At 42.2% G+C, this 27,833-nt stretch overlaps 1 protein-coding gene across 1 annotated transcript in view; it reads right to left on the bottom strand.

Annotated features, from left to right (window-relative positions):
• The window catches only part of LOC120043152 (anthrax toxin receptor 1-like), a 47,164-nt gene extending 19,331 nt beyond the window's left edge, over positions 1-27,833 (bottom strand). Inside the window, exons 1-9 of the mRNA XM_038987849.1 lie at positions 27,679-27,833; positions 10,476-10,547; positions 9,717-9,788; positions 9,468-9,549; positions 9,235-9,265; positions 8,896-8,975; positions 5,455-5,523; positions 5,285-5,365; positions 4,552-4,612 (exon numbers count right to left, since the gene is read on the bottom strand). Coding sequence (XP_038843777.1) covers positions 4,552-4,612; positions 5,285-5,365; positions 5,455-5,523; positions 8,896-8,975; positions 9,235-9,265; positions 9,468-9,549; positions 9,717-9,788; positions 10,476-10,547; positions 27,679-27,833 — 703 coding nt within the window. The remainder of the gene's footprint in view (positions 1-4,551; positions 4,613-5,284; positions 5,366-5,454; positions 5,524-8,895; positions 8,976-9,234; positions 9,266-9,467; positions 9,550-9,716; positions 9,789-10,475; positions 10,548-27,678) is intronic.

Here is a 27,833-nt window from a genome sequence, read left to right on the forward strand (position 1 = left end):
GTAATCCGTATGGCCCTGCGGCCTTGTGAATGTTGACCTGTTCAAAGGTCTTACTCACATCGGCTGCGGAGAGCGTGATCACACAGTCGTCCGGAACAGTTGATGCTCTCATGCATGCTTCAGTGTTACTAGCCTCGAGGCGAGCATAGAAGTAATTTAGCTTGTCTGGTAGGCTTGTGTCACTGGGCAGCTCTCGGCTGTGCTTCCCTTTGTAGTCTGTAATAGTTTGCAAGCCCTGCCACATAAGACGTGTATCGGAGCCGGTGTAGTACGATTCAATCTTAGTCCTGTATTGATGCTATGCTTGTGTTATGGTTCGTCGGAGGGCATAGCGGGATTTCTTATTAGCTTCTGGGTTAGAGTCCCGCTCCTTGAAAGCGGCTGCTCTACCCTTTATCTCAGTGCAGACGTTGCCTGTAATCCATGGCTTCTGGTTGGGGTATGTACAGTGGGGCAAAAACGTATTTAGTCAGCCACCAATTGTGCAAGTTCTCCCACTTAAAAAGATGAGAGAGGCCTGTAATTTTCATCATAGGTACACTTCAACTATGACAGACAAAATGAGGAAAAAAAATCCAGAAAATCACATTGTAGGATTTTTTATAAATTTATTTGCAAATTATGGTGGAAAATAAGTATTTGGTCAATAACAAAAGTTTATCTCAATACTTTGTTATATACCATTTGTTGGCAATGACAGAGGTCAAACGTTTTCTGTAAGTCTTCACAAGGTTTTCACACACTGTTGCTGGTATTCTGGCCCATTCCTCCATGCAGATCTCCTCTAGAGTAGTGATGTTTTGGGGCTGTTGCTGGGCAACACAGACTTTCAACTCCCTCCAAAGATTTTCTATGGGGTTAAGATCTGGAGACTGGCTAGGCCACTCCAGGACCTTGAAATGCTTCTTACGAAGCCACTCCTTCGTTGCCCGGGCGGTGTGTTTGGGATCATTGTCATGCTGAAAGACCCAGCCACGTTTCATCTTCAATGCCCTTGCTGATGGAAGGAGGTTTTCACTCAAAATCTCACGATACATGGCCCCATTCATTCTTTCCTTTACACGGATCAGTCGTCCTGGTCCCTTTGCATAAAAACAGCCCCAAAGCATGATGTTTCCACCCCCATGCTTCACAGTAGGTATGGTGTTCTTTGGATGCAACTCAGCATTCTTTGTCCTCCAAACACGACGAGTTGAGTTTTTACCAAAAAGTTCTATTTTGGTTTCATCTGACCATATGACATTCTCCCAATCTTCTTCTGGATCATCCAAATGCTCTCTAGCAAACTTCAGACGGGCCTGAACATGTACTGGCTTAAGCAAGGGGACACGTCTGGCACTGCAGGATTTGAGTCCCTGGCGGCGTAGTGTGTTACTGATGGTAGGCTTTGTTACTTTGGTCCCAGCTCTCTGCAGGTCATTCACTAGGTCCCCCCGTGTGGTTCTGGGATTTTTGCTCACCGTTCTTGTGATCATTTTGACCCCACGGGGTGAGGTCTTGCGTGGAGCCCCAGATCGAGGGAGATTATCAGTGGTCTTTTATGTCTTCCATTTCCTAATAATTGCTCCCACAGTTGATTTCTTCAAACCAAGCTGCTTACCTATTGCAGATTCAGTCTTCCCAGCCTGGTGCAGGTCTACAATTTTGTTTCTGGTGTCCTTTGACAGCTCTTTGGTCTTGGCCATAGTGGAGTTTGGAGTGTGACTGTTTGAGGTTGTGGACAGGTGTCTTTTATACTGATAACAAGTTCAAACAGGTGCCATTAATTCAGGTAACGAGTGGAGGACAGAGGAGCCTCTTGAAGAAGAAGTTACAGGTCTGTGAGAGCCAGAAATCTTGCTTGTTTGTAGGTGACCAAATACTTATTTTCCACCATAATTTGCAAATAAATTCATTAAAAATCCTACAATGTGATTTTCTGGAATTTCTTTTCTCATTTTGTCTGTCATAGTTGAAGTGTACCTATGATGAAAATTACAGGCCTCTGTCATCTTTTTAAGTGGGAGAACTTGCACAATTGGTGGCTGACTAAATACCTTTTTGCCCCACTGTACGTACAGTCACTGTGGGGACGGAGTCATCGGTGCACTTATTGATGAAGCCAGTGACTGATGTGGTGTACTCTTCAATGCCATTGGAAGAATCCCGGAACATATTCCAGTCTGTGCTAGCAAAACAGACCTGCAGCTTAGCATCTGCTTCATCTGACCACTTTTTTATTGCCCTAGTCACTTGTGCTTCCTGCTTTAATTTTTGCTTGTAAACAGGAATCAGGAGGATAGAATTATGGTTAGATTTGCCAAATGGAGGGTGAGGGAGAGCTTTGTATGGATCTCTGTGTGTGGAGTAAAGGTGGTCTAGAGTCTTTTTCCCTCTTGTTGCACATTTAACATGCTGGTAGAAATTTGGTAAAACGGATTTAAGTTTCCCTGCATTAAAGTCCCAAGCCACTATGAGCGCCGCCTCTGGAGGAGCGTTTTCCTGTTTGCTGATGGCGGTATACAGCTCACTGAGAGCGGTCTTCGTGTCAGTATCAGTCTGTGGTGGTATATAGACAGCTATGAAAAATACAGATGAAAACTCTCTATGTAGAAAGTATGGTCTACAGCAGGGGTGTCAAACTCATTCCACGGAGGGCCTAGTGTCTGCAGGTTTTTGGTTTTTCCTTTCAATAAAGCCCTAGACAACCAGGTGTGGGGAGTTCCTAACTAATTAGTGATGTTAATTCATCAATCAAGTACAAGGGAGGAGCGAAAACCCGCAGACACTCGGCCCCCCGTGGAATGAGTTTGACACCTGTGGTCTACAGCATATCATGAAATACTCTACCTCAGGTGAGCAAAACCTTGAGACTTCCTTAGATATTGTGTACCAGCTGTTGTTTACAAATATGCATAGACTGCCTCCCCTTGTCTTACCAGAGGCTGCTGTTCTATCCTGCCGATAGAGTGTATAACCCGCCAGCTGTATGTTATTCATGTCGTCGTTCAACCACGACTCGGTGAAACATAAGATATTACGGTTTTTACTGTCCCGTTGGTAGGATATACGTGCTTTTAGTTTGTCCAATTTATTATCCAGCGACTGTACGTTGGCCAATAGTAGGGATGGCAACAGCAGATTAGCCACTCGTCAGCGGATCCTCACAAGGCACCCGATCTCCTTCCGCGATATCTTTTCCGTCTGTTTCTCCTGTGAATGACAGGGATGAGGGCCTGTTCGGGTGTCTGGAGTAAATCCCTCTCGTCCGACTCATTAAAGAGAAATTCTTCGTCCAGTTCAAGGTGAGTAATCACTGTTCTGATTTCCAGAAGAGACGGTAGCAGCAGCATTATGTACAAAATAAGTGACAAACAATGTGAAAAAATGTACAAAATAGAACTGTTGATTATCAGCCATCTTCTCCGGCGCCAAGGTCTTATTGGGTATGAAGCTACAAGCGTGGCACACCTGTATTTGGGGAGTTTCTCACATTCTTCTCTGCAGATCCTCTCAAGCTCTGTCAGGTTGGATGGCGAGTGTCACTGCACAGATATTTTCAGGTCTCTCCAGAGATGTTCGATCGGGTTCAAGTCCGTTCTCTGGCTGGGCCACTCAAGGACATTCAGAGACTTGTCCCGAAGCCATTCCTACATTGTCTTGGCTGTGTGCTTAGGGTCGTTGTCCCGTTAATGTACTTGTCCTCTTGCTCAGTTGTGCACCGGAGCCTCCCACTCATCTTTCTATTCTGGTTAGAGCCAGTTTGTGCTGTTCTGTGAAGGGAGTAGTAAACAGCGTTGTACGAGAACTTCAGGTTCTTGGCAACTTCTTGCATGGAATAGACTTCATTTCTCAGAACAAGATTAGACTGACGAGTTTCAGAAGAATGTTTTTTGTTTCTGGCTATTTTGAGCCTGTAATCGAACCCACAAACGGTGATGCTCCTAATACTCACCTAGTGTAAAGGAGGCCAGTTGTATTGCTTCTTTAATCAGCCCAACAGTTTTCAGCTGTGCTAACATAAGTGCCAAATGGTTTTCTAATGATCAATTATCTGTTTTTAAATGATAAACTTGGATTAGCTAACAGAATGTGCCATTGGAACACAAGAGTAATGGTTGCTGATAATGGGCCTCTGTACGCCTATGTAGATATTCCATAAAAATCAGCCGTTTCCAGCTACAAAGTAATTTACAACATTAACAATGTCTACACTGTAATTCTGATCAATTGGATGTTATTTTAATGGACAAAAGGTGTGCTTTTCTTTAAAAAACAAGAACTTTTCTAAGTGACCCCAAACTTTTGAACGGTAGTAGATTTTTTAAATCCATTTTAGAATAAGGCTGTAACGTAACAAAGTGGAATAAGTCAAGGGGTCGGAATGCTTTCCAAATCAACTCTCCAGTAGGAGGTGCTGCCCAGCCTATAGTTTTTTTCTTATCAAGAATATTACGTTGAAGATCTGATGTTGTTTCCAAGGTACAAATTCAACATATTTTATACAAGGTTAGTCTATGTTTAAAATGGGTTATTCTGGAACTCCAACAGAGGAGCTAATACACCACTCACCTCCTGCACAGATACTAGAGGGCTCTGCTGCCAAGATCTCGATGCATGATCTCTTCAGGATCTGAGTGAAGGGAGAAGAGCAAGAGAGAGAGAAACAGGGAGAGGGAGAGGACGAGAGGGAGAAGGCGATGGTTAATGGTGAAGGCGGGAAGCAGCATTACTGGAAACGTAAATCTGTTAGAGATAGAGCTGTTGAGGCCTCCTGAGTGGCGCAGCGGTCTAAGGCCCTGCATCGCAGTGCTTGAGGCGTCACTACAGACCCGGGTTCGATCCCAGGCTGTGTCACAACCGGCCGTGACCGTGAGTCCCATAGGGCGGCGCACAATTGGCCCAGCGTCGTCCGGGTTAGGGGAGAGTTTGACTTGGGGCCTTTACTTGGCTCATCGCGCTTTAGTGACTCCTTGTGGCGGGCCGGGTGCCTGCAGGCTGACCTCGGTTGTCAGTTGAACAGTGGATTCCGGGTTATGCGGGGTGGGTGTTAAGGAGCGCGGTTTGGCGGGTCATGCTTCGGAGGACGCATGACTCGACCTTCGCCTCTCCCGAGATCGTTGGGGAGTTGCAGCGATGAGACAAGATCGTAATTGGATATGACAAAAAAACACAAAAGAGTTAGAGCTGTTGAAAGTATGTCAACCTTATACCATGGTATACTTTCAACAGTGTTGAAAACATACCTTACAATAGTGAACAGGTATTTGCATCATTCTACCAACCACAACAACATTGCCCTTACTGAATCAATGACTCCTTGCAGTGCCTCAAAGCCATCATTCACAGGGAAGACATGGTCCTTACTGTCGGCTATTGTCCAAAGCTAGGGAGTGAGGAGAGTTCTAATTCAATAACAGTGTAATAACAATAATAATCCCCTGCTCACAAAATAGACATGTGAACGTTGCTCACCTGGGTTTCATTGAAGTCTTTTACTCCCACGCAGTAGACTGAGGCGCCCAGTTGACGCGATCGGCTGGCCTAGTTTTCAAAAGGGTCACACAAATAGACATGAAAGTTATTTCATAACTCTATATTGACCAAAGTAGAGGGAACTTCATGTCTGGTGTTAGATATATAGAAAACCAATACAACACAATGTATAAAGGTGTCTCCATAAAGGATGAGCATTGATTCTATGAAGCATCTATGGAAGGCATGCACGACAGATTTGGGGCTTTTCTCCAGCCATCTCAGTTTGTGCAGGTATTTAGTCTTGAGTCATGACTGACACATGGAGACAAAGATATCCAAGTTTTCTCCAAAGCAGAGTTTGCTGTCTATAATGGTGCAGGCATTTTTGTAGCAGTCCACTCGATCGATTGCTTTGGTTAAATCTTGTGCTTTCATGACCATAACCAGAGTCTGAGTTTTAGTGAGGTCCCCGGACAGGGTGAATTTTAAGAAAGGTGGGACTCATTTACTGAATTTATATACAGTTTAAAAACTATACAATGCTATTTGGAGAACAGCAAAAACAAGCAAAAATGACTCCAGCCATTATCACCTTGGCTGCTGTAGGTTGTCACCTCAGTCGATCTACAAACACATGGCCTATTATCTATACAATTAGCCTCTACACATTATCTCAACACCAGGATTAAAAACTATAATGTAATAAATACAGAGGGATCTGTTAGCAGAATAAGTATTTTATATAGCTGGTAGCTGGCCAGATAGCTGGCTAGACTAACTAGACAAATGTACCAATGTATTTGATTTACTGACATGGGCTAATTGAGTGACTGTCAGTAACAAGGTTTCCATCCAACCTTTTTATGTGTGTAAAGTACATGTCAGATAAAAAATGTCATTACAGGCCTGATGGAAACACTACATTTTTCTGTAAACTTTTCAAATGTCGACAAAACAAAATACGCTAGACAAGGTGGGATCTTTCTGTGTCGGTAAAATCTATTATGGGGAAAATGTTGGTGGAAACGCTTTTATGCGCAAATGTTGTTATAATAGCTATCATATGGAAATAAAGTTGGAGTCATGCAATGACATGTTGTGTGGTCTTCCCACTACGACTCATCGTGAACGCATACAGTTTATTAGGTTACAGATGAAATAAATGATGATGGTGGTGAAAATGCAAGGTATGAGCTTGATGCTCTTTTCCAATAAATATCGAGGGTCTTATTCTGGTGACATGATAATCAATACGTGGCTGACATTTGACAAATAAAAATAATCTCGCTCTTTTGTCCCTAATAATAATCTCATATTGTAGACTATAATTGTGCTTTAGCCAACAGTGTACAGCTAGTGCTGTTGGCTAGAGTGCATGTGCCAATACCAGAGTGTGCACGCTCACTATATAACACTACATTTTTGTGAAAAAAACATCGGTAGAGTTGAAAGTGCGATGGAAACCCATTTAACTTGTATTTTTTATTCGGTGCATGGGAATTTAATGGCAAAAGGTATTTTATGCACATTACGTCATCACGCACAGCGTTTTATCTGCAACAAGTCAATTTGATGGAAATACATCTGGTGACATGCTCAGATTGTTTTTATGCCAATTGAATGGAAACCTAGCTAGTGAGTGACAACTATGTTTCGAAATGTCACCTTGTGTATTCTACTACTCTAACTCTCAACAGTAAGTTGAGACCCCGACTGAGTTCCTAAAAAGAAAAAAAAGGTTTTTGTTTGTTGAAATTCGAAAAACCTCGGTGTACTCATATGTAGTTAAAGTGCTTTGGGTGATCTTCCACAGCCCATGATGACTTCTTGGGTCTTGGTGAGTTTAAGTAAACTTCTCAAGTCTAGGAAGTTCTGCACAAAATTAGCATCAGCCAATGTATAGACTGATGGAAACATCCAGTTATTGAAAGGCTTGAGTTTAGGCTCTTTTCCATTTCACTAACTTGAATTACTGATGTAACCAGCTGCAGGAAGATATTCTACATAACCAAAAGTATGTAGACACCTGCTCGTATAACATCTCATTCCAAAATCATGGGCATTAATATGGAGTTGGTCTCTCCTTTGCTGCTGTAACAGCCTCCACTCTTTTGGGAAGGCTTTCTACTACATGTTGGAACATTGCTGCAGGGACTTGCTTCCATTCAGTCACAAGAGTATTAGTGATGTCGGGCACTGATGTTGGGCGATTAGGCCTGGCTTGCAGTCGGCATTCCAATTCATCTTAAAGGTGTTCGATGGGGTTGAGGTCAGGGCTCTGTGCAGGCCAGTCAAGTTCTTCCACACCGATCTCGACAAACCATTTCTGTATGGACCTCTCTTTGTGCACAGGGGCATTGTTATGCTGAAACAGGAAAGAGCCTTCCCCAAACTGTTGCCACGAGGTTGGAAAGCACAGAATTGTCTAGAATGTAATTGTATGCTGTTGCGTTAAGATTTCCCTTCACTGGACCTAAGGGGCCTATCCCGAACCATGAAAACGGTCCCAGACCATTATTCCTCCTCCATCAAACTTTACAGTTGGCACTACTGTATGCATTGGGCAAGTAGCATTCTCCTGGCATCCGCCAAACCCAGATTCGTCCGTCGGACTGCCGGATGGGGAAGCGTTATTCTTCACTCCAGAGAAAGCATTTCCACTGCTCCAGAGTCCAATGGCGGCAAGCTTTACACCACTCCAGCCGATGCTTGGCATTGCGCATGGTGATCTTAGGCTTGTGTGCGGCTATTCGGGCATGGAAACCCATTTCATGAAGCTCCCGACGAACAGGTTTTGTAAAAACGTTGCTTCCAGAGGCAGTTTGGAACTCTGTAGTGAGTTTTGCAACCGAGGACAAACTAGTTTTACATGCTATGCGCTTCAGCACTCTGCGGTCCCGTTCTGTGAGCTTGTGTGGCCTACCACTTTGCAGCTTAGCCGTTGTTGATCTTAGACATTTCTACTTCACAATAACAGCACTTACAGTTGACCGGGGCAGCTCTAGCAGGGCAGAAATGTTATGAACTGACTTGTTGGAAAGGTGGAATCCTTTGACAGTGCCACGTTGAAAGTCACTGAGCTCTTCAGTAAGGCCATTCTACTGCCAATTTTTCCCTATGGAGATTGCATGGCTGTGTCCCCGATTAAATACACATGTCAGTAATGAGTGTGGCTGAAATAGCCGAATCCAGTAATTTGAAGGGGTGTCCACATACTTTTGTATATATAGTGTATTATCAGAAACAGCATTTCTAATAATGATAATTGCAGAATATGACAGGCAGCAGAGTACTGAGAACCCGCTCTTCCAGGACTGGAATATCCTGTGGAATGTGGTTAGCTATTAGCACTCTCCTCACTCTGTGAGTGTAGAGATACAGTAGATATTGCCAATAGATCATCTATTACTGTAGGTCCAAAACCAATATTTATCTCACCTCTCTCTCTGCCAGATCAAACTGATTCTCCCTCAGTTCGCCATCTGTCAAGGCAATGATGACACTGGCCGTACGGAAACCTGATGGACCAGGACAAATGGCTTACAAGACAATAGAGCAGAACAAAATACATCTCCTCAGAACACAGACTGTACTGTCTATCTGTCTCTGAAGGTGAAGATAATAATTGGATAATTCATTCTATTACCTCTGATACCATAAATTGGGTTCAATGGGTTTTATTTGTACTGTTTTGTGTCTGCTTATGACATAAAGAGAGCCAGAGTTCTACCCAAATTATTTATTCCAAGTGCAAAAAAACAAGAATAATCTACTCACTGTCACCAGCATAGTAGATTTGTTCACTGGCCTGGAGGAGCAGATAGAAGAAGCAGAATGTTTAGAAGGATACTTTATTGATCAATATGAGACAGCAATTTGTCTTCTGCTTTTACCCATAGATAGATAAGAAGGTTATGTGAAAATAAAAATATACTTTTGTAATTTTTGCAGAAGGATGTCTAGCTGTTGCCCAGTTACCTTCAGCTACTGGTCTCCAATCCATTACTCACCCTTTGGAACCCTTTGTGCATAAACGTGTCTCCCCCAGGATGCACCATGCGGAGCTCTTCCAGGCCTGCCCGAATCTGCTCCCTGCTCACACACAACCACAATATACCATTGGTATCGTCAGTGTATCATGTGGGCAGTACCCCCGTAATAGAAAGATTGACACACAGTACCATCCACAAAACGATTAACCAATGAGTGAAATGGGCAGATCATTAAAAGTGTTGTATTATGAGGGGATTATGTCTTGCCTGTCTTCTGTTAGTTTCATCAGGATCCGTCCCTCTGTAGAAAATACAATGAAGGACATCCGCAGCTGAGGGCTAGAGAGAAAGAGATACAGGAAATACTTGAGTAAATAAGGGACGCAACGTATATTGAAAGCAGGTGCTTCCACACAGTTGTGGTTCCTGAGTTAATTAAGTAATGAACATCCCATCATGCTTAGGGTCATGTATAAAAATGCTGGGCAGGTCATTATTTTGGATACAATGGCTATGCCCCCATCCACAGGGCACGAGGGGTCACTGACAGGTTTGATGAGCTTGAAAATAATGTAAACCATATGCTATGGCCGTCTGTCACTAGATCACAACCCAATTAAAAGCTTATGGGAGATTCTGGAATGGCGCCTAAGACAGCGTTTTCCACCACCGTCAACAAAACACCAAATGATGGAGTTTCTCCAATAGAGTTCCAGACACTTGTAGAATCTATGTCAAGGTGCAATGAAGCTGTTCTGGCTTGTTATGGCCCAAAGCCCTATAAAGACACTTTGTGTTGGTATTTCCTTTATTTTGCCAGTTACATGTAGATGGGAGGGTATTTCCACAGTTGACAGACAGACATAATCTCTTTATGTATGTTGCAGTCTTGTCCAAATACTTTGTGCAAAACATGTCTGTTTATATCCTTACTGGAATTGATACATCCTTACTGGCCAGTATACATTAATTGGGCTCTCTGGTACTTGTAGTGGTATCTGGGTAACAATCCAGGCAATACTGTACCTTATGAATTTATGAGCCAGGTGATCAACAAAGTAATAGATCTCATTCCAGTGGTGCTGCACACTCCCGGACCTAAAAGAAAGGTTAGAAGATGTCTGTTAGTGTGGTGGAGCTGTTAAAAGGGCCCTTACAGCTATCATGATTGACCTGTCCACAAACCAATCGCTGCATCCGTGTGTCCTCCAATCAGCTCACCCTACAGGGCGTTAGCTAATGATAATGCGTTATCCTGCTCAGATGTTACATAACGTGTTATCCTGCTCAGATGTTACATGCATCAACCAATTTTATAAACTGGGTGGTTCGAGCCCTGAATGCTGATTGGTTGAAAGCCGTGGTATATCGCAGGTATAACAAAACATTTATTTGTACTGTTCTAATTACTGTATGTTGCTATCCAGTTTATAAAAGCAATAAGGCACCTCTTGGTTTTGTGGTATACTGTATGGCCAATATACCACGGCTAAGGGCTGTATCCAGGCACTCCTTGTTGCATCGTGCTTACGAACAGCCCTTACCCATGATATATTGGCCATATACCACACCCCCATGCCTTATTGCTTAAATATACCAAATCTGTGGTGATAGAGAGAAAAATTCAACCATCAGAGATACACTGTAATGACCAGTGGTGGAAAAAGTACTACATTCTAATACTTCAGTAAAAGTAAAGATACTTAATAGAAAATGACTCATGTGAAAGTCACCCAGTAAAATACAACTTGAGTAAAAGTCTAAAAGTATTTAGTTTTAAATATACTTAAGTATCAAAATGGTGGAAACGCTTTTATGCGCAAATGTTGATATAATAGCTATCATATGGAAATAAAGTTGGAGTCATGCAATGACATGTTGTGTGGTCTTCCCACTACGACTCATCGTGAACGCATACAGTTTATTAGGTTACAGATGAAATAAATGTCAAAATTCCACCAAAAAAGTATGAAGAATTTAAAATTCCTTATATTAAGCAAACCAGACGGCACAATTTTCTTGTTTTCTAAATTTACTTACGGATAGCCAGGGTCACACTCCAACACTCCGACATCATTTAAAAACAAAGCATTTGTGTTTAGTAAGTCTGTCAGATCAGAGGCAGTAGGGATGACCAGGGATGTTCTCTTGATAAGTGTGCGAATTGGACCATTTTCTGTCCTGCTAAGCATTCAAAATGTAACAAGTACTTTTGCATGTCACGGAAAATGTATGGAGTAAAAAGTACATCATTTTCTTTACGAGTGTAGTGAAGTAAAAGTTGTCAAAAATATCAATAGTAAAGTACAGATACCCCCCAAAACTACTTAAGTAGTACTTTATAGTAGTTTACATCACTGGTAATTACATAGTTACGGATAAAACAACAGAGCCTGTCAATATTGTTTTTTCCCCCACCTTTCACTGACACAGACGATACTGTGTACTTCCTTTACTTTTTCATTTAGACCGCATTCCATTATGATTGACTTCTATCAGGAAATCTTTTCAGAATCACAATCAAAGGCAGTTTGAGTGAAGAGAATGGGCCAGACGCAGTGTACAGCTCCAACACATTATCTTAGCCCTTTCTGCTGGTTCTACATAGAAGTAAGAGGATTTTGCCCAGTACGGAAATTTGTGCACTCACTACTGTGCACTCACTAAGTTTGTAAAATTTGTGCACTCACTAAGTCACTCTGCATAAGAGCGTTGCCTAAATTACTCAAATGTTTAAAAAAATTATAATGTGTGTGCGAGAAATAGGGAAAGCGAGAGAAAGAGTGTGCACTAATGTAATACCTTTTTATAGAAATATGTTTTTTCTCAAGTGGGTCGTTCTTAAATTGAGGTGGCATTTGGGCAGTGGCGTGCCGTGGGCCTGGGGCCTGGGCCTTCAGTGAGGTACTACACAGTCCCACCCGAATTAATCCACCTCATTATGATGCCATGGCTCTAGACACTATACATTTAGACAGAAACGCAGTATAACCAGGCGTTGCGTCACCTTGAAATTGACAAATTGACATTTTTGGGTAAACAGTGTTTACCCAAAAACATGACACAATCAATGAGTCTTTTCAATATTTCCCTTCACCTTTTCATTGTGCAGCTCCGTTGCCCTGCGCGCTTGTTCTTTGAGCTGTAGATCCACTCCGATGTCCCCAAAAGTTTTCAAAAGCACCATTGCTTGTTAGTGCCCAGCCGTACTTTGGTGTCTCGTTGCTGCCTTGGTTAGACAACTCAAGTTTGCAAAGCCAGTGTGGCTCCAAACACCAAATCGATCACTTGCAAATAATAGGCATTCCCAGCAGTACAGTTTGCAGTGCTTCTCGGAGCCAAGGAGCCTGTGAGCCATTGACAGCGCTCGTAGTTGAAACTTTGAAAGTGGCGAGCGAACGAAGCCCTTTCCCGCCTGTGACAGGCTTTGTGGCGTCGGGCGACCTCTCCTTACAATGTCTAACTTTTCTTGAAAAGTTCGTCTTGAGAATGGCGTTATAATTATATCCTCGACCAAATCGATATCTTCTCCTCCTTCCGCCATTGTGGGTTGAAAAAACAGCTTAGTAGTACGCGAATTAATTCGTTTATCAAATTCAGTTTCCTAGATCTCCATAGGACCTGCCTCTCAATATTGGTAATCCAATCAAAAGACGTGCACGCACTACGCCTGCTAGCTGGCTCCTGTGTAACACTGGAGCCAGCCAGCAGGCGTACAATAGCCAACTCTAAAGCTGATTGGTTGACACTAAATTTTCATTTCCATTCACTATAAGCTACAAGCGCCCGCACTGTTGATTCTGAAGGCCTGAGGGCAGATTTTAGACCCCTGGCAACACATGATGGCTGAATATGATGGGATAAAAGATCTAACGTAAAGACCAGCCCTCCAAATCTCAACCTGGGGCTGGAAGCAGTGCAACCAAGAGGAAAGCTATGAAATGAAGAGTATAACTCTTACTCTGGGGAATAATTTAATACATATTTGTGGGAAAATATATTTAAAAAAAAATTATATTCTGATGATGTTTAGGCCAGCAGAGAAGGCCTTGCAGGCCCTGACGGCCCACCACTGCATTTGGGCATGGCATTTTGGAAGAAAATGTATTTGGGTACATATTCCCATTCTATATCAACTAATATAGCAGCTTAATGACTTTAAATGGTCCCGCTTTAAATTACGTGCAGCTTATAAAGGCTACATAAAGCCTTCATAAACACTACATAAATGTGATACAAATCATCTCTAACCATGTGTCATGCTTTATAACTGTTGGTTAAGGGCATAACTGTGTGACATAACCACCCATGTCAAATGTGACATAACCCACTATGTCAAATATGACATAAACCTGTGCTTTATAAAGGGTGGCATAAGCACCACTTTTAATAAAAGCATCTGCTAAATTGTATATATTATATTTCACTAAAACATTTCTAGGATGGCCCAACCTCTTCCCCTCTTGGGTACATAGTCAATACACACATTCTAAAGTTCAGTCATGCACAGAAAAACACGTTGGTATGACCTTTTAAAATCAGTTTTGAATTTTTTACCTACTTCAGTTTTTTTCCCACAATTCCCGTTTTCTAGCTTTTGTTATTCCAGGTTTCGGATTTCTCAATTTTCACAACAATGCATAAACCACATCAGGGGATGACTTTTGAGGTCTGGGAAAAATCTAAGAAACACTTTGTTTGGTTAGATTTTCCGTATTGCGGCAGGCGCACATGATGTGCTGCCACAAGTGGGGCAAAACAAGTGAGTTAACCTTTATTTAATGTAATTTTAATGCTAAGTGTTGAGTTAGATTACATACTGTAGCTACCTCAGCCGTTATTTCAAGTAATTTCCATGACTTCACAACAATTGCTAACTAGCCGAAATTTAGCTAGCTAACAGGCTCAGCTTAAATACAAATCGCCCAGCATGTCTCATAGTCACATCATGAGATTTGTAAATGAAAGAGGAATATAATAATACAAATTGAATGGAGTTTCCCATATTCCCATTTAGAGTTTCTGGCGCAGCACAGAAATGCCCTTATCCAGACAGTGTGACAAAGGCAGTTCCTAACAGACCTGCTAACTTTCTTTGTTGTTACTTTTAGGATTGGAATCAACATACAGTACCTCCAGGAGGAAGAGAGGGAAGAGCCAACCCATTTGTCCACCAGCTCAGGGACAAGGTACACTATTCACAGCCCTGTGATGCAGTTCAATGTAATTGCATTGCCAGACTTTGTATTTGTATTGTTTTAAAAATGTACAAATAAAAGGACATGTATGGTTTAAACATGTCTTTAATGTTTATTTGTTTTAGCTGTAATAATAAGTGTTAATATATTTGTGTTTATGTATGTGTTATAAATGACCAAATGGGTCTAACTTTATAGTAAGTACAGCGTCATATGATATAAGGCATTTATGTATGTGTTATAAATGACCAAAGGGGTCTGACTTTAAATTAAGTATAGCGTCATGCAATATAGTCTTTAAATCAAATCAAATCAAATTGTATGCGTCACATGCGCCGAATACAACAGGTGTAGACCTTACAGTGAAATGCTTACTTACAAGCCCTTAACCAACAATGCAGTTTTAAGAAAAATAAGTGTTAAGAAAAAATAGATAAGTAAAAAATAAAAAATAATTAAGGAGCAGCAGTAAATAACAGTAGCAAGGCTATATACAGGGGGTACCGGTACAGAGTCAGTGTGCGGGGTATGTGTTATGATTGACCGAAGGTGTCTCACTTCAAACTAAGTATTACAGGGCACTACATAATTTGTCAATAAATAGGTTAACGTTCTGCTGATTTATGAAGGTTCTCTCATGATCCACAGGTTACTGTAGTGTGTGACAGATATTTAAATGAGTTGATGGACCTGCGAAGCTTGTGTGTGTGACAGAACCAAGATGATTTGGAATAGTCCAACCTGAGATATTCCTGTTCTGTTTCCATGCTGGAGAACAGGGCTTGATTGCAAGCTGTTACAAAGGTGCCAGCATTTTGTGGCTGATCTTTCAGCGGGGTAGTGGGTGAATGTATAAAAGACCTGACTGGGCCCAGCACCGCACAATATGGCTCGTTTTTGTTGTGTGTTCTGAAGAACATATAACTTGGTTGCAGAAGACACTTTCAATGTATTTAGGTTGGGGGCTTTCATCAAGGTAAGTGGTTCTTGGTGTAACGTCGTCCCCAGGCTACACAGCACATATAAGCCTGGGAGATCAACCATTCAACGTTGGACTTAGTGGGAGTGACCATAAAATTCTACAGGAGTGACATTACTGAGTAAAGTATTTGTCATCGTCACTACTTAACACAGTCAAAAAGTCATAATTATTGATCAATCCTTCCCAATTCCACAATGTATCTTCTTAACATGTGATTTTAAACCTAACCCTAATTAATGAAGGCCAGGTTTGATGCGTTGGTCCACCTGACCTTCTGCGCATTTGGGCGGAAGTGTCTGGGAATGACATTAGGTGTAATATGACATCACTTTAGAGCGTATGTCATCCTTCAACACAACGTCACCCTTTATAAAGCACATGTTTATATCATATTCAACATAGTGGGTTATGTCACATTTGACATTGGTGATTGTCACACAATTATGCCACATTTATGAACCCTTTATAAAGCATGACATAGATGATTTAACACATCTAGTGCCTATGAAGGCTTTATGAAGCCTGTATAAGCTGAATGTCATTTAAAGTCAGACCCTTTAAATAATTTGTACCATTGTGATAACAGTGCATCCCCATTAGGAGTAGTAACCTAAGACCAATGATGGTAATGGCAATGAGAAGTTGGAGGTTATTGGGATTTTCTTTCTCAACACTTCCTGTTGAACGTGGAATGAGGGAGAGCTCGGTTTGTTGTTTTGAAAGTCTATTGAAAAAGTTTAGTTACTAGCTACCTTGTGAGTTTGGATCTCACAATGCGGTTGGCATCAGTTGCTGGGACTGCTACTATCTATCCAATGATCCTGCAGGGCAAAGCTGGGTCTGACGAGCTGTTTGGCGTAGCAGCTAGCCTAGCTGCTAGCTAGTTGCCTATCAAGCTAGCAGGGATTTCTTGAGGGCTTGAACGCAGCCCGTTACACGATTAGCCATTGTGGCTGGGACTGCGGATTGTCCCAGGTTTGTGGTTGTCTAGATCCCTGCTGTTTGTTGTTGTTTTCAATCTTCCCTGCAACCTGCCCAGTCTGAAACTGGGAGGAGCGTTAACCTACTTTGCTACCATGACAAAGACCAAAGCCGGCGGGAGTACTGTTAGAGACAGTGGTGTCTCTCTATCACAAGTGAAAGATCTTTTAATCAAACAAAAATAGTTCTACAAGCAGGCCCATGCCGATAGTGGTCAAGTTCCTGAGGTTCAAGGACAAGGTAGCGTTTCTGGAAAGAGCAAAGAACTTGAGAGGAATGTATATCTGCCTCAATGAGGACAATCATGAACCTGTGTGCCAGAAGAGGAAAGAACTTATCCCAGCCATGAAAGCTGCCAGCGCGTGTGGGGACATTGCTTACATCCGCTATGACAGGCTCATTGTCCACCCTCCCTCCCAAAAGCCTGGAAGGGATGAGAGAGCCAAGCCTATGGGTTTGTAGTTTCAAACCCGCAGCACACACACACACACACTTACACACACCAACTGATTAATGTATATAAACTCAGCAAAAAAAGAAATGTCCTCTTACTGTCAACTGCGTTTATTTTTAGTAAACTGAACATAAGATTCAACAACTGAGACATAAACTGAACAAGTTCCACAGACATGTGACTAACAGAAATTGATTAATGTGTTCCTGAACAAAGGGGGGGTCAAAATCAAAAGTAACAGTCAGTATCTCGTGTGGCCACCAGCTACATTAAGTACTGCAGTGCATCTCCTCCTCATGGACTGCACCAGATTTTCCAGTTCTTGCTGTGAGATGTTACCGCACTCTTCCACCAAGGCACCTGCAAGTTCCCGGACATTTCTGTGGGAATGGCCCTAGCCCTTACCCTCCGATCCAACAGGTCCCAGACGTGCTCAATGGGATTGAGATCCGGGCTCTTCGCTGGCCATGGCAGAACACAGGAAATCAGGAAATCACGCACAGAACGAGCAGTATGGCTGGTGGCATTGTCATGCTGGAGTGTCATGTCAGGATGAGCCTGCAGGAAGTCTACCACATGAGGGAGGAGGATGTCTTCCCTGTAACGCACAGCGTTGAGATTGCCTGCAATGACAACAAGCTCAGTCCGATGATGCTGTGACTCCCAGACCATGACGGGCCCTCCACCTCCAAATCGATCCCGCTCCAGAGTACAGGCCTCGGTGTAACGCTCATTCCTTTGACGATAAAAGCGAATCCGACCATCACCCCTGGTGAGACAAAACCGCGACTCGTCAGCGAAGAGCACTTTTTGCCAGTCCTGTCTGGTCCAGCGACGGTGGGTTTGTGCCCATAGGCAACGTTGTTGCCGGTGATGTCTGGTGAGGACCTGCCTTTCAACAGGCCTACAAGCCCTCAGTCCAGCCTCTCTCAACCTATTGCGGACAGTCTGAGCACTGATAGAGGGATTGTGTGTTCCTGGTGTAACTCGGGCAGTTGTTGTTGCCATCCTGTACCTGTCCCGCAGGTGTGATGTTCGGATGTACCGATCCTGTGCAGGTGATTTTACACGTGGTTTGCCACTGCGAAGACGATCAGCTGTCCGTCCTGTCTCCCTGTAGCGCCGTCTTAGGCGTCTCACAGTAAAGACATTGCAATTTATTGCCCTGGCCACATCTGCAGTCCTCATGCCTCCTTGCAGCATGCCCTAAGGCACGTTCACGCAGATGAGCAGGAACCCTGGGCATCTTTCTATTGGTGTGTTTCAGAGTCAGTAGAAAGGCCTCTTTAGTGTCCTAAGTTTTCATAACTGTGACCTTAATTACCTACCGTCTGTAAGCTGTTAGTGTTTCAACGACCATTCCACAGGTGCATGTTCATTAATTGTTTATTGTTCATTGAACAAGCATGGGAAAAACAATGTTTAAACCCTTTACAATGAATATCTGTGAAGTTATTTGGAAGTTATTATTTACAGCCTTATTCTAAATTCCTCTACAACTTGATTGGAGTCCCCTTGTGGTAAATTCAATTGATTGGACATGATTTGGAAAGGCACACACCTGTCTACATAAGGTCCCACAGTTGACAGTGCATGTCAAAGCAAAGACCAAGCCATGAGGTCAAAGGAATTTTTAATCGACAGGATTGTGTTGAGGCACAGATCTGAGGAAGGGTTCCAAAGCATTTCTGCAGCATTGAAGGTCCCCAAGAACAAAGTGGCCTCCATCTTCTTTAAATGGAAGAAGTTTGGAACCACCAAGACGCTTCCTAGAGCCGGCCTCCCGGCCAAACTGAGCTGTCTGGGGTGAAGGGCCTTGGTCAGGGTGGTGACCAAGAACCCGATGGTCACTCTGACAGAGCTCCAGAGTATCTCTGTGGAGATGGGACAACCTTCCAGAAGGACACCCATCTCTGCAGCACTCCATCAATCAGGCCTTTGTGATAGAGTGGCCAGACAGAAGCCACTCTTCAGTAAAAGGCACATGACAGCCCACTTGGAGTTTGCCAAAAGGCACCTAAAGGACTCTCAGACCATGAGAAACATGATTCTCACATCTGATGAAACCAAGATTGAGCTCTATGGCCTGAATGCCAAGCTTCACGTCTGGAGGAAACCTGGCACCATCCCTATGGTGAAGCATGGTGGTGGCCACATCATGCTGTGGAGATGTGTTTCAGCGGCAGGGACTGTGGGACTAGTCAGGATTGAGGGAGAGATGAATGGAGCAATGTACAGAGAGATCCTTAATGAAAATGTGCTCCAGAGTGCTCAGGACCTCAGACTGGGGCGAAGGTTCACCTTCCAACAGGACAACAACCCTAAGCACACAGCCAAGACAATCCAGGACGGGATTCGGGACAAGTCTCTGAACGTCCTTGAGTGGCCCAGCCAGAACCCGGACTTGAAACCGATCAAACCTCTCTGGACAGACCTGAAAATAGCTGTGCAGCAATGCTCCCCATCCAACCTGACAGAGCTTGAGAGAAGAATGGGAGAAACTCCCTAAATACAGGTGTGCCAAGCTTGTAGCGTCATACCCAAGAAGGCTCGAGGCTGTAATCGCTGCCAATGGCGCTTCAGCAAAGCACTGAATAAAGGGTATGAATACTTTATGTAAATGTGATATTTCAGTATTTAATTTCCCAAAAAAATCTAAAAACCTGTTTTGCTTTGTCATTATGGGGTATTGTGTGTAGATTGATGAGTCATTTAAAAAATATATATATTTTAGAATATGGCTGTAATGTAACTAAATGTGGAAAAAGTCAAGGGGTCTGAATACTTCCTGAATGCACAGTAATTAATTTAATGACACAGCAGTAGCAATACAAGGATATAGCATCTATAGAAGAGACATGAACGCGTATGGGGGAGGTGTTGCTGTATATATTCAGAGCCATATCCCTGTAATGCTTAGATAAGGTCTTATGTCAAGTGTTATTGAAGTGTTGTGGTTGCAGGTTCACCTGGCACATAAAGCCTTTTATTTTGGGGTGTTGCTATAGGCCACCAAGTGCTAACAGTCAGTATCTAAATAAAATGTGTGAAATGCTTGATAGTGTGTGTGTTGTAAACAGAGAGTTCTACTTTCTTGGGGACATGAATATTGACTGTTTTTCATCAAGCTGTCCACTCAAGAGGAAGCTTCTCATTGTAACCAGTGCCTGTAATCTGGTTCAGGTTATTAAGCAACATATCAGGGTGTTTACAAAACTCTACAGGAAGAAGATCATCCAGATGTATTGATCACATTTTTACTAATACCGTAGAACTTTGTTCTAAAGCTGTATCCGTACCCATTGGATGCAGTGATCACAATATAGTGGCTATATCCATGAAAGCCAAAGTTCCAAAACCTGAACCTAAAATAGTGTATGAGATCATACAAAATATTTTGGTGTGACTCTTATGTGGATGATGTAAAAAATATCTGTTGGTCTGATGTTATTAATTAGGAGCATCCAGACGCTGCACTTGATTAATTTATTAAATTGCTTATTCCAATTATTGATAAACATCCACCTGTTAAAAAAATTAATGTTCGAACTGTTAAGGCTCCATGGATTGATGAGGAATTGAAAAACTGTATTGTTGAAAGTGATGGGGCAAATTGGAGTGGCTAATAAGTCTGGCTGCACATCTGACTTACTGCTAATTGAGAAATCATGTGACGAAACTCAACAAAAAGAAGGAGAAACTGTATTATGAAACCAAGATCAATGATATAAAGAATGATGGGGGAAAAAAAACTTTGGTTTACTTTAAATGACATTTTTGGCGGAAAGACAAATTCAACTCCATCTTTCATCGAATCAGATGGCTTATTCATTACAAAACCATTTAATGTAAATTATTTTAATGATTACTTTATTGGCAAAGTGGGCAAACTTAAGCAAGAAATGCCAACAACTAACAGTGAGCCATTGTACTCATGCATAAGAAAACAAATAATGAAAGAAAAGGATTGCAAGTTTGAATTTTGCAAAGTTAGTGTGGGAGAGGTGGAGATATTGTTGTTATCAATCAATAATGACAAACCTCCTGGCATTGATAACTTAGATGAAAAGCTATTGAGGATGGTAGCTGGCTGTATAGCCACTCCTATCTGTCATATCTTTAATCTGAGTCTAGAGGAAAGTCTTTGTCCTCAGGCCTGGAGAAAAGCCAGTCATTCCGCTACCCAAGAGTGGTAAAGCGGCCTTTATTGGATCTAAGAGTAGTAGACCTATTAGCTTGCTGCCAGCTCTTAGCAAACTTTTGGAAAAATATGTGTTTGACCAAATACAATGCTATTTCTCTGTAAACAAATGAACAACAAACTTTCAGCATGGTTATAGAGAAGGGCACTCAACATGTACTGCACTGACACAAATGACTGATGATTGGTTGAAATACATTTTTAAGAAGAAGATTGTGGGAGCTGTTAGTACTGTTAGATTTCAGTGCAGCCTTTCATATTATTGACCATAACATGTTGTTGAGAAAACGTATGTGTTATGGCTTTTCAACCTACCTAATAAAACTGAGGGTTTTCTTTAATGGAAGCTTCTCTAATGTCAAACATGTAAAGTGTGGTGTACTCTTTTCTATTTTTACTAATGACCTGCCACTGGCATTGAACAAAGCGTGTGTGTCCATTAACAAAGAGTTGCAGTCTGTTTTGGAATGGGTGGCCAGTAATAAACTGGTCCTGAACATCTCTAAAACTAAGAGCATTGTATTTGGTACAACTCATTCCCTAAATTCTAGAGCTCAGCTGAATCTGCTAAATAATGGTGTGGCTGTTGAACAAGTTGAGGAGACTAAATTACTTGGTGTTACCTTAGATTGTAAACTGTCATGGTCAAAACATACAGTTGAAGTCGGAAGTTTACATACACCTTAGCCAAATACATTTAAACTCAGTTTTTCACAATTCGTGACATTTAATCTTAGGAAAAATTCCCTGTTTTAGGTCAGTTAGGATCACCACTTTATTTTAAGAATGTGAAATGTCAGAATAATAGTAGAGAGAATGATTTACTTAAGCTTTTATTTCTTTCATCACATTTCCAGTGGGTCAGAAGTTTACATACACTCAATTAGTATTTGGTAGCATTGCCTTTAAATTGTTTAACTTGGGTCAAACGTTTCGTGTAGCCTTCCACAAGCTTCCCACAATAAGTTGGGTGAAATTTGGCCCATTCCTCCTGACAGAGCTGGTGTAACTGAGTCAGGTTCGCAGACCTCCTTGCTCACACACACTTTTTCAGTTCTGCCCACACATTTTCTACAGGTTTGAGGTCAGGGCTTTGTGATGGCCACTTCAATACCTTGACTTTGTTGTCCTTAAGCAATTTTTCCACAGCTTTGGAAGTATGCTTGGGGACATTGTCCATTTGGAAGACCCATCTGTGACCAAGCTTTAACTTCCTGACTGATGTCTTGAGATGTTGCTTCAATATATCCACTTAATTTTCCATCCTCATGATGCCATTTATTTTGTGAAGTGCATCAGTCCCTCCTACAGGAAAGCACCCCCACAACAAGATGCTGCCACCCCCGTGCTTCACGGTTGGGATGGTGTTCTTCGGCTTGCAAGCCCCCCCTTTTTCCTCCAAACATAACGATGGTCATTATGGCCAAACAGTTTTATTTTTGTTTCATCAGACCAGAGGACATTTCTCCAAAGAATTTGATCTTTGTCCCCATGTGCAGTTGCGAACTGTAGTCTGGCTTTTTTTATGGCGGTTTTGGAGCAGTGGCTTCTTCTTTGCTGAGCGGCCTTTCAGGTAATGTTGATATAGGACTCGTTTTACTGTGGATATAGAAACTTTTGTACCTGTTTCCTCCAGCATCTTCACAAGGTCCTTTGTTGTTGTCCTGGGATTGATTTGCATATTTCACACCAAAGTACGTTCATCTCTAGGAGACAGAACGCGTCTCCTTCCTGAGTGGTATGACGGCTGCGTGGTCCCATGGCGTTTTTAACCACGTGACAATATATAGTGGGGCAAAAAAGTATTTAGTCAGCCACCAATTGTGCAAGTTCTCCCAATTAAAAAGACGAGAGAGGCCTGTAATTTTCATCATAGGTACACTTCAACTATGACAGACAAAATGAGAAAAGAAAATCCAGAAAATCACATTGTAGGATTTTTTATGAATTTATTTGCAAATTATGGTGGAAAATAAGTATTTGGTCACCTACAAACAAGCAAGATTTCTGGCTCTCACATACCTGTGACTTATTCTTTAAGAGGCTCCTCTGTCCTCCACTCGTTACCTGTATTAATGGCACCTGTTTGAACTTGTTATCAGTATGAAAGACACCTGTCCACAACCTCAAACAGTCACACTCCAAACTCCACTATGGCCAAGACCAAAGAGCTTTCAAAGGACACCAGAAACAAAATTGTAGACCTGCACCAGGCTGGGAAGACTGAATCTGCAATAGGTAAGCAGCTTGGTTTGAAGAAATCAACTGTGGGAGCAATTATTAGGAAATGGAAGACATACAAGACCACTGATAATCTCCCTCGATCTGGGGCTCCACGCAAGATCTCACCCCGTGGGGTCAAAACGATCACAAGAACGGTGAGCAAAAATCCCAGAACCACACGGGGGGACCTAGTGAATGACCTACAGAGAGGTGGGACCAAAGTAACAAAGCCTACCATCAGTAGCACACTACGCCGCCAGGGATTCAAATCCTGCAGTGCTAGATGTGTCCCCCTGCTTAAGCCAGTACATGTCCAGACCCGTCTGAAGTTTGCTAGAGAGCATTTGGATGATCCAGAAGAAGATTGGGAGAATGTCATATGGTCAGATGAAACCAAAATATAACTGTTTGGTAAAAACTCAACTCGTTGTGTTTGGAGGACAAAGAATGCTGAGTTGCATCCAAAGAACACCATACCTACTGTGAAGCATGGGGGTGGAAACATCATGCTTTGGGGCTGTTTTTCTGCAAAGGGACCAGGACAACTGATCCGTGTAAAGGAAAGAATGAATGGGGCCATGTATCGTGAGATTTTGAGTGAAACCCTCCTTCCATCAGCAAGGGCATTGAAGATGAAACGTGGCTGGGTCTTTCAGCATGACAATGATCCCAAACACACCGCCCGGGCAATGAAGGAGTGGCTTCGTACGAAGCATTTCAAGGTCCTGGAGTGGCCTAGCCAGTCTCCAGATCTCAACCCCATAGAAAATCTTTGGAGGGAGTTGAAAGTCTGTGTTGCCCAGCAACAGCCCCAAAACATCACTGCTCTAGAGGAGATCTGCATGGAGGAATGGGCCAAAATACCAGCAACTGTGTGAAAACCTTGTGAAGACTTACAGAAAACGTTTGACCTCTGTCATTGCCAACAAAGGGTATATAACAAAGTATTGAGATAAACTTTTGTTATTGACCAAATACTTATTTTCCACCATAATTTGCAAATAAATTCATTAAAAATCCTACAATGTGATTTTCTGGATTTATTTTTCTCATTTTGTCTGTCATAGTTGAAGTGTACCTATGATGACAATTACAGGCCTCTCTCATCTTTTTAAGTGGGAGAACTTGCACAATTGGTGGCTGACTAAATACTTTTTTGCCCCACTGTATATATATATATTTTTTATGTAACCTTTATTTAACTAGGCAAGTCAGTTAAGATAAAAATATTATTTACAATGACTGACTAGGAACAGTGGGTGAACTGCCTTGTTCAGGGGCAGAACGACAGATTTTTACCTTTTCAGCTCGGGGATTAGATCTTGCAACACTTTGGTTTTAAGTCCAACACTCTAACCACTAGGCTACCTGCCACCTAATAAAGAGATGCGCTGCTTTTTTGACACCACACTCCACAAAGCAAGTCCTGCAGGCACTACTTTTATCTTATCTTGATTATTGTCCAGTCATATGGTCAAGTGCTGAAAATAAAGATCTGTAGCAGGCCCAGAACAGAGCGACACGTCTTGCTCTTCATTGTAATCAGAGGGCTAATATGAATACTATGCATGCCAGTTTCTCTTGGCTAAGAGTTGAGGGAAGACTGACTATGCCACTTCTTGTTTTTATAAGAAACATTAATGTTGGAAATTCCTAATTGTTTGCATTCTCAACTTACACACAGCAATGACATACACACTTACCCCACCAGACATGCCACCAGGGGTCTTTTCACAGTCCCCAGGTCCAGAACAAATTCAACGAAATATAGTATATATGTCAAGGAAATACAGTGCAGTATTATACAGAGCCTTGAATGCATGGAACTCCCTTCCATTATATAGCAGACGTTTCAAAACACAAATAAAGCAACACCTCACGGCACAACGCCTCTCCCCATGTGACCTACTTGTTGTGTGTATGTACTGACATGTATGTGTAACTGATAGATGCGCAAACATAGACACTACATGTTAATATTTTTAAATATATGTAAATTGTAAAGTCTTTTGTCTGTAATGTGTTTTTTGTTATGTGTCGGACCCCAGTAAGACTAGCTGTCACCATTGGCATCGGATAATGGGGATACTAATAAATCAAATAAAAAAATAAAAGCAGGGACCTCGTGAAATGGGGAGTAGTTTGGACAGCATTAAGGAAAAAGATTATTCAGACGATTACCAGTATGTGTTTGATGATTACCTTGGACAGCAACACTGGACGCAGGAAATGAGCACAGCTTTTCCAAAACGCCAGTCAAATAGGATAATGTCAATGCAACTTTGAGATGTGACCACTTTAGACTTGATAAGTATGGTGCATATAGACAGGTTTTGTTAAGGAGGGATCTCAATGTGCCTTTTTCTGTAGGCCTAAAGACGTGCCAGAGGTTTTGAGTGATTAGCCAATTCAGACTGACACAATAGCAATACAGCAGTTATGAATACTTATAGAATGTCCCACATAGTTGATGGATATGTTTTAAGTATTTGAAAGATGTTTATGCTTGAAAGTCTGAATAATTTGATTGCGAAATGATAAATCAAAAGATTTCTCTCCTTTCTTTGCCTCTCTTTTCTTCCCTCACTTGTTTTTCTGTCCATTGTACTGTGATATGAGTCCCAGTCCTGACACAGCTGCCAGACACTCGGGAGCTTTGGAACATCTGGGCCTAATGGTGAAAGGGTTCTGCAGACCAGACAAACATGGAGAGAGGTTTGGCGCATAGAGAAAGACAGGAGCTCTCCACACTGTGGAAGGGAAGATGATGGGGGAGTCATGAAGTAGCTACCATTGCTCTGCATGTTGTATGAAGACAGTCACACATTTCACCCATGCATACTGTATTCTGATTAAAGTGTGTGAAATACTGTATGTGATCTATAGCAGGGTTTCCCAAACTCGATCCTGCCCAACCCCCCAAAACATGCACACAGAGGGGGCCCTAGGACAGAGTTTGGGAAACACTGATCTATAGAACTGAAATATGAAAGATTTGAATTGCTTGTGGGATGAAATGTAAAGCAGCAAAAAATTATCCAAAGTAGAAATGTATTGTTTTCTCACTTCCAAACTGAGCTGATTGCCTTTGCACGTTCAAGAGCAGACTTTTATTTACTTTACTTTTGGTTATTTTTATGGTAAGTGTTACCACATGCATCCAAACAACTTGTAAAAAAAATACATGAACTAATGGTTTTGTGGGGCTATTTTATTCTAAAATCATCTTATTTGCTAGCTTTCATATATCCTCTAGTGTGACTGCTCACCGTATTGTGGATGAGAATTGAATAAGACAGCACTAACTGCGTGCCACCTCACACTCCAATGTGAAAAAACTTTCCCTATGGAAGCTCGGAATTACTGTAGTTCTGTATTTTAGTATGGTGCGCCACAGAAATGTCATTGCAGTGGAGCTGCCAATAACTGGGGGAAAAAAATCACCATCTTTAAAAGAATTTGGAGACAGTGGGAGGGGTGAGTCTGGAACGGTAAGGAACACATGACTTGAACACATAACAATAACATACTTGCACTACCCTTGCCATATGGGCAATGTTTTGTGAAAACAGATTCTAAGACTCGTGATAGCACAACAAGTTCAAGTTTACAGATAGCCTATGTTTTTTGTTGGCAGTTTTTTCCAATTTCGTTTTCCAGTATAAACGAATGGAGCCTCTTGATAGAGCAGGTGTGGAAAGCTGAGGAAGTAGATTTGACCAGTTTTCTACTGTGCTGCTTTAGTGGAACTGATTGGAACCACTAGGGAGAGGTTAGTATGCAGCCTCTGGCCCTCTGGGTCTCTTGGACTGCATATCATCCACATACCTGCTCTAATTTCTGCGTATGTACCTCAGCCCAAGCACCCCCTCCACTCCCCCAACTCTATTTCCCTCTTCAACCACCCCACCCCCATGCTCGAACACTTCCAATTAGCCTCTGGAGACATATGTTCACGTTGTGTTGTCATGTCTCTGGTTCCGATTAGTGGATCACTCCATAAAAATAAAAAATTGTATAGTAAAATGTAATTGCTCGGTGTAAGTATTTCTCTGGGCAATAATGATAAGAATGTATAGAAATGTGACTTGCTGGGACTAAATGGAAGCAGGCTGCTACAGAGCCTCTATGGATGCTCCTGCAGAAAAGTGAGACTTGGAGCAGGCAAGAAGACAAAGGAGAACACTCACTTGTCCAAAACGAAGTAAAGGTCAAACCCCCCGTAGCAGGAGGACCCTGCCTCCCTCCCGTTCTGGCTCTGTCCTGCAGTGCCTGCCACCAGAATTGCCATCAGGGTGCAGATCTCTGCTGCAAGCATGGTCTGCCTGCAACTGCCCAGAGACAT

Source organism: Salvelinus namaycush, chromosome 3, assembly GCF_016432855.1.
Source record: "Salvelinus namaycush isolate Seneca chromosome 3, SaNama_1.0, whole genome shotgun sequence".
In the NCBI taxonomy this organism is placed as follows: Eukaryota; Metazoa; Chordata; class Actinopteri; order Salmoniformes; family Salmonidae; genus Salvelinus; species Salvelinus namaycush.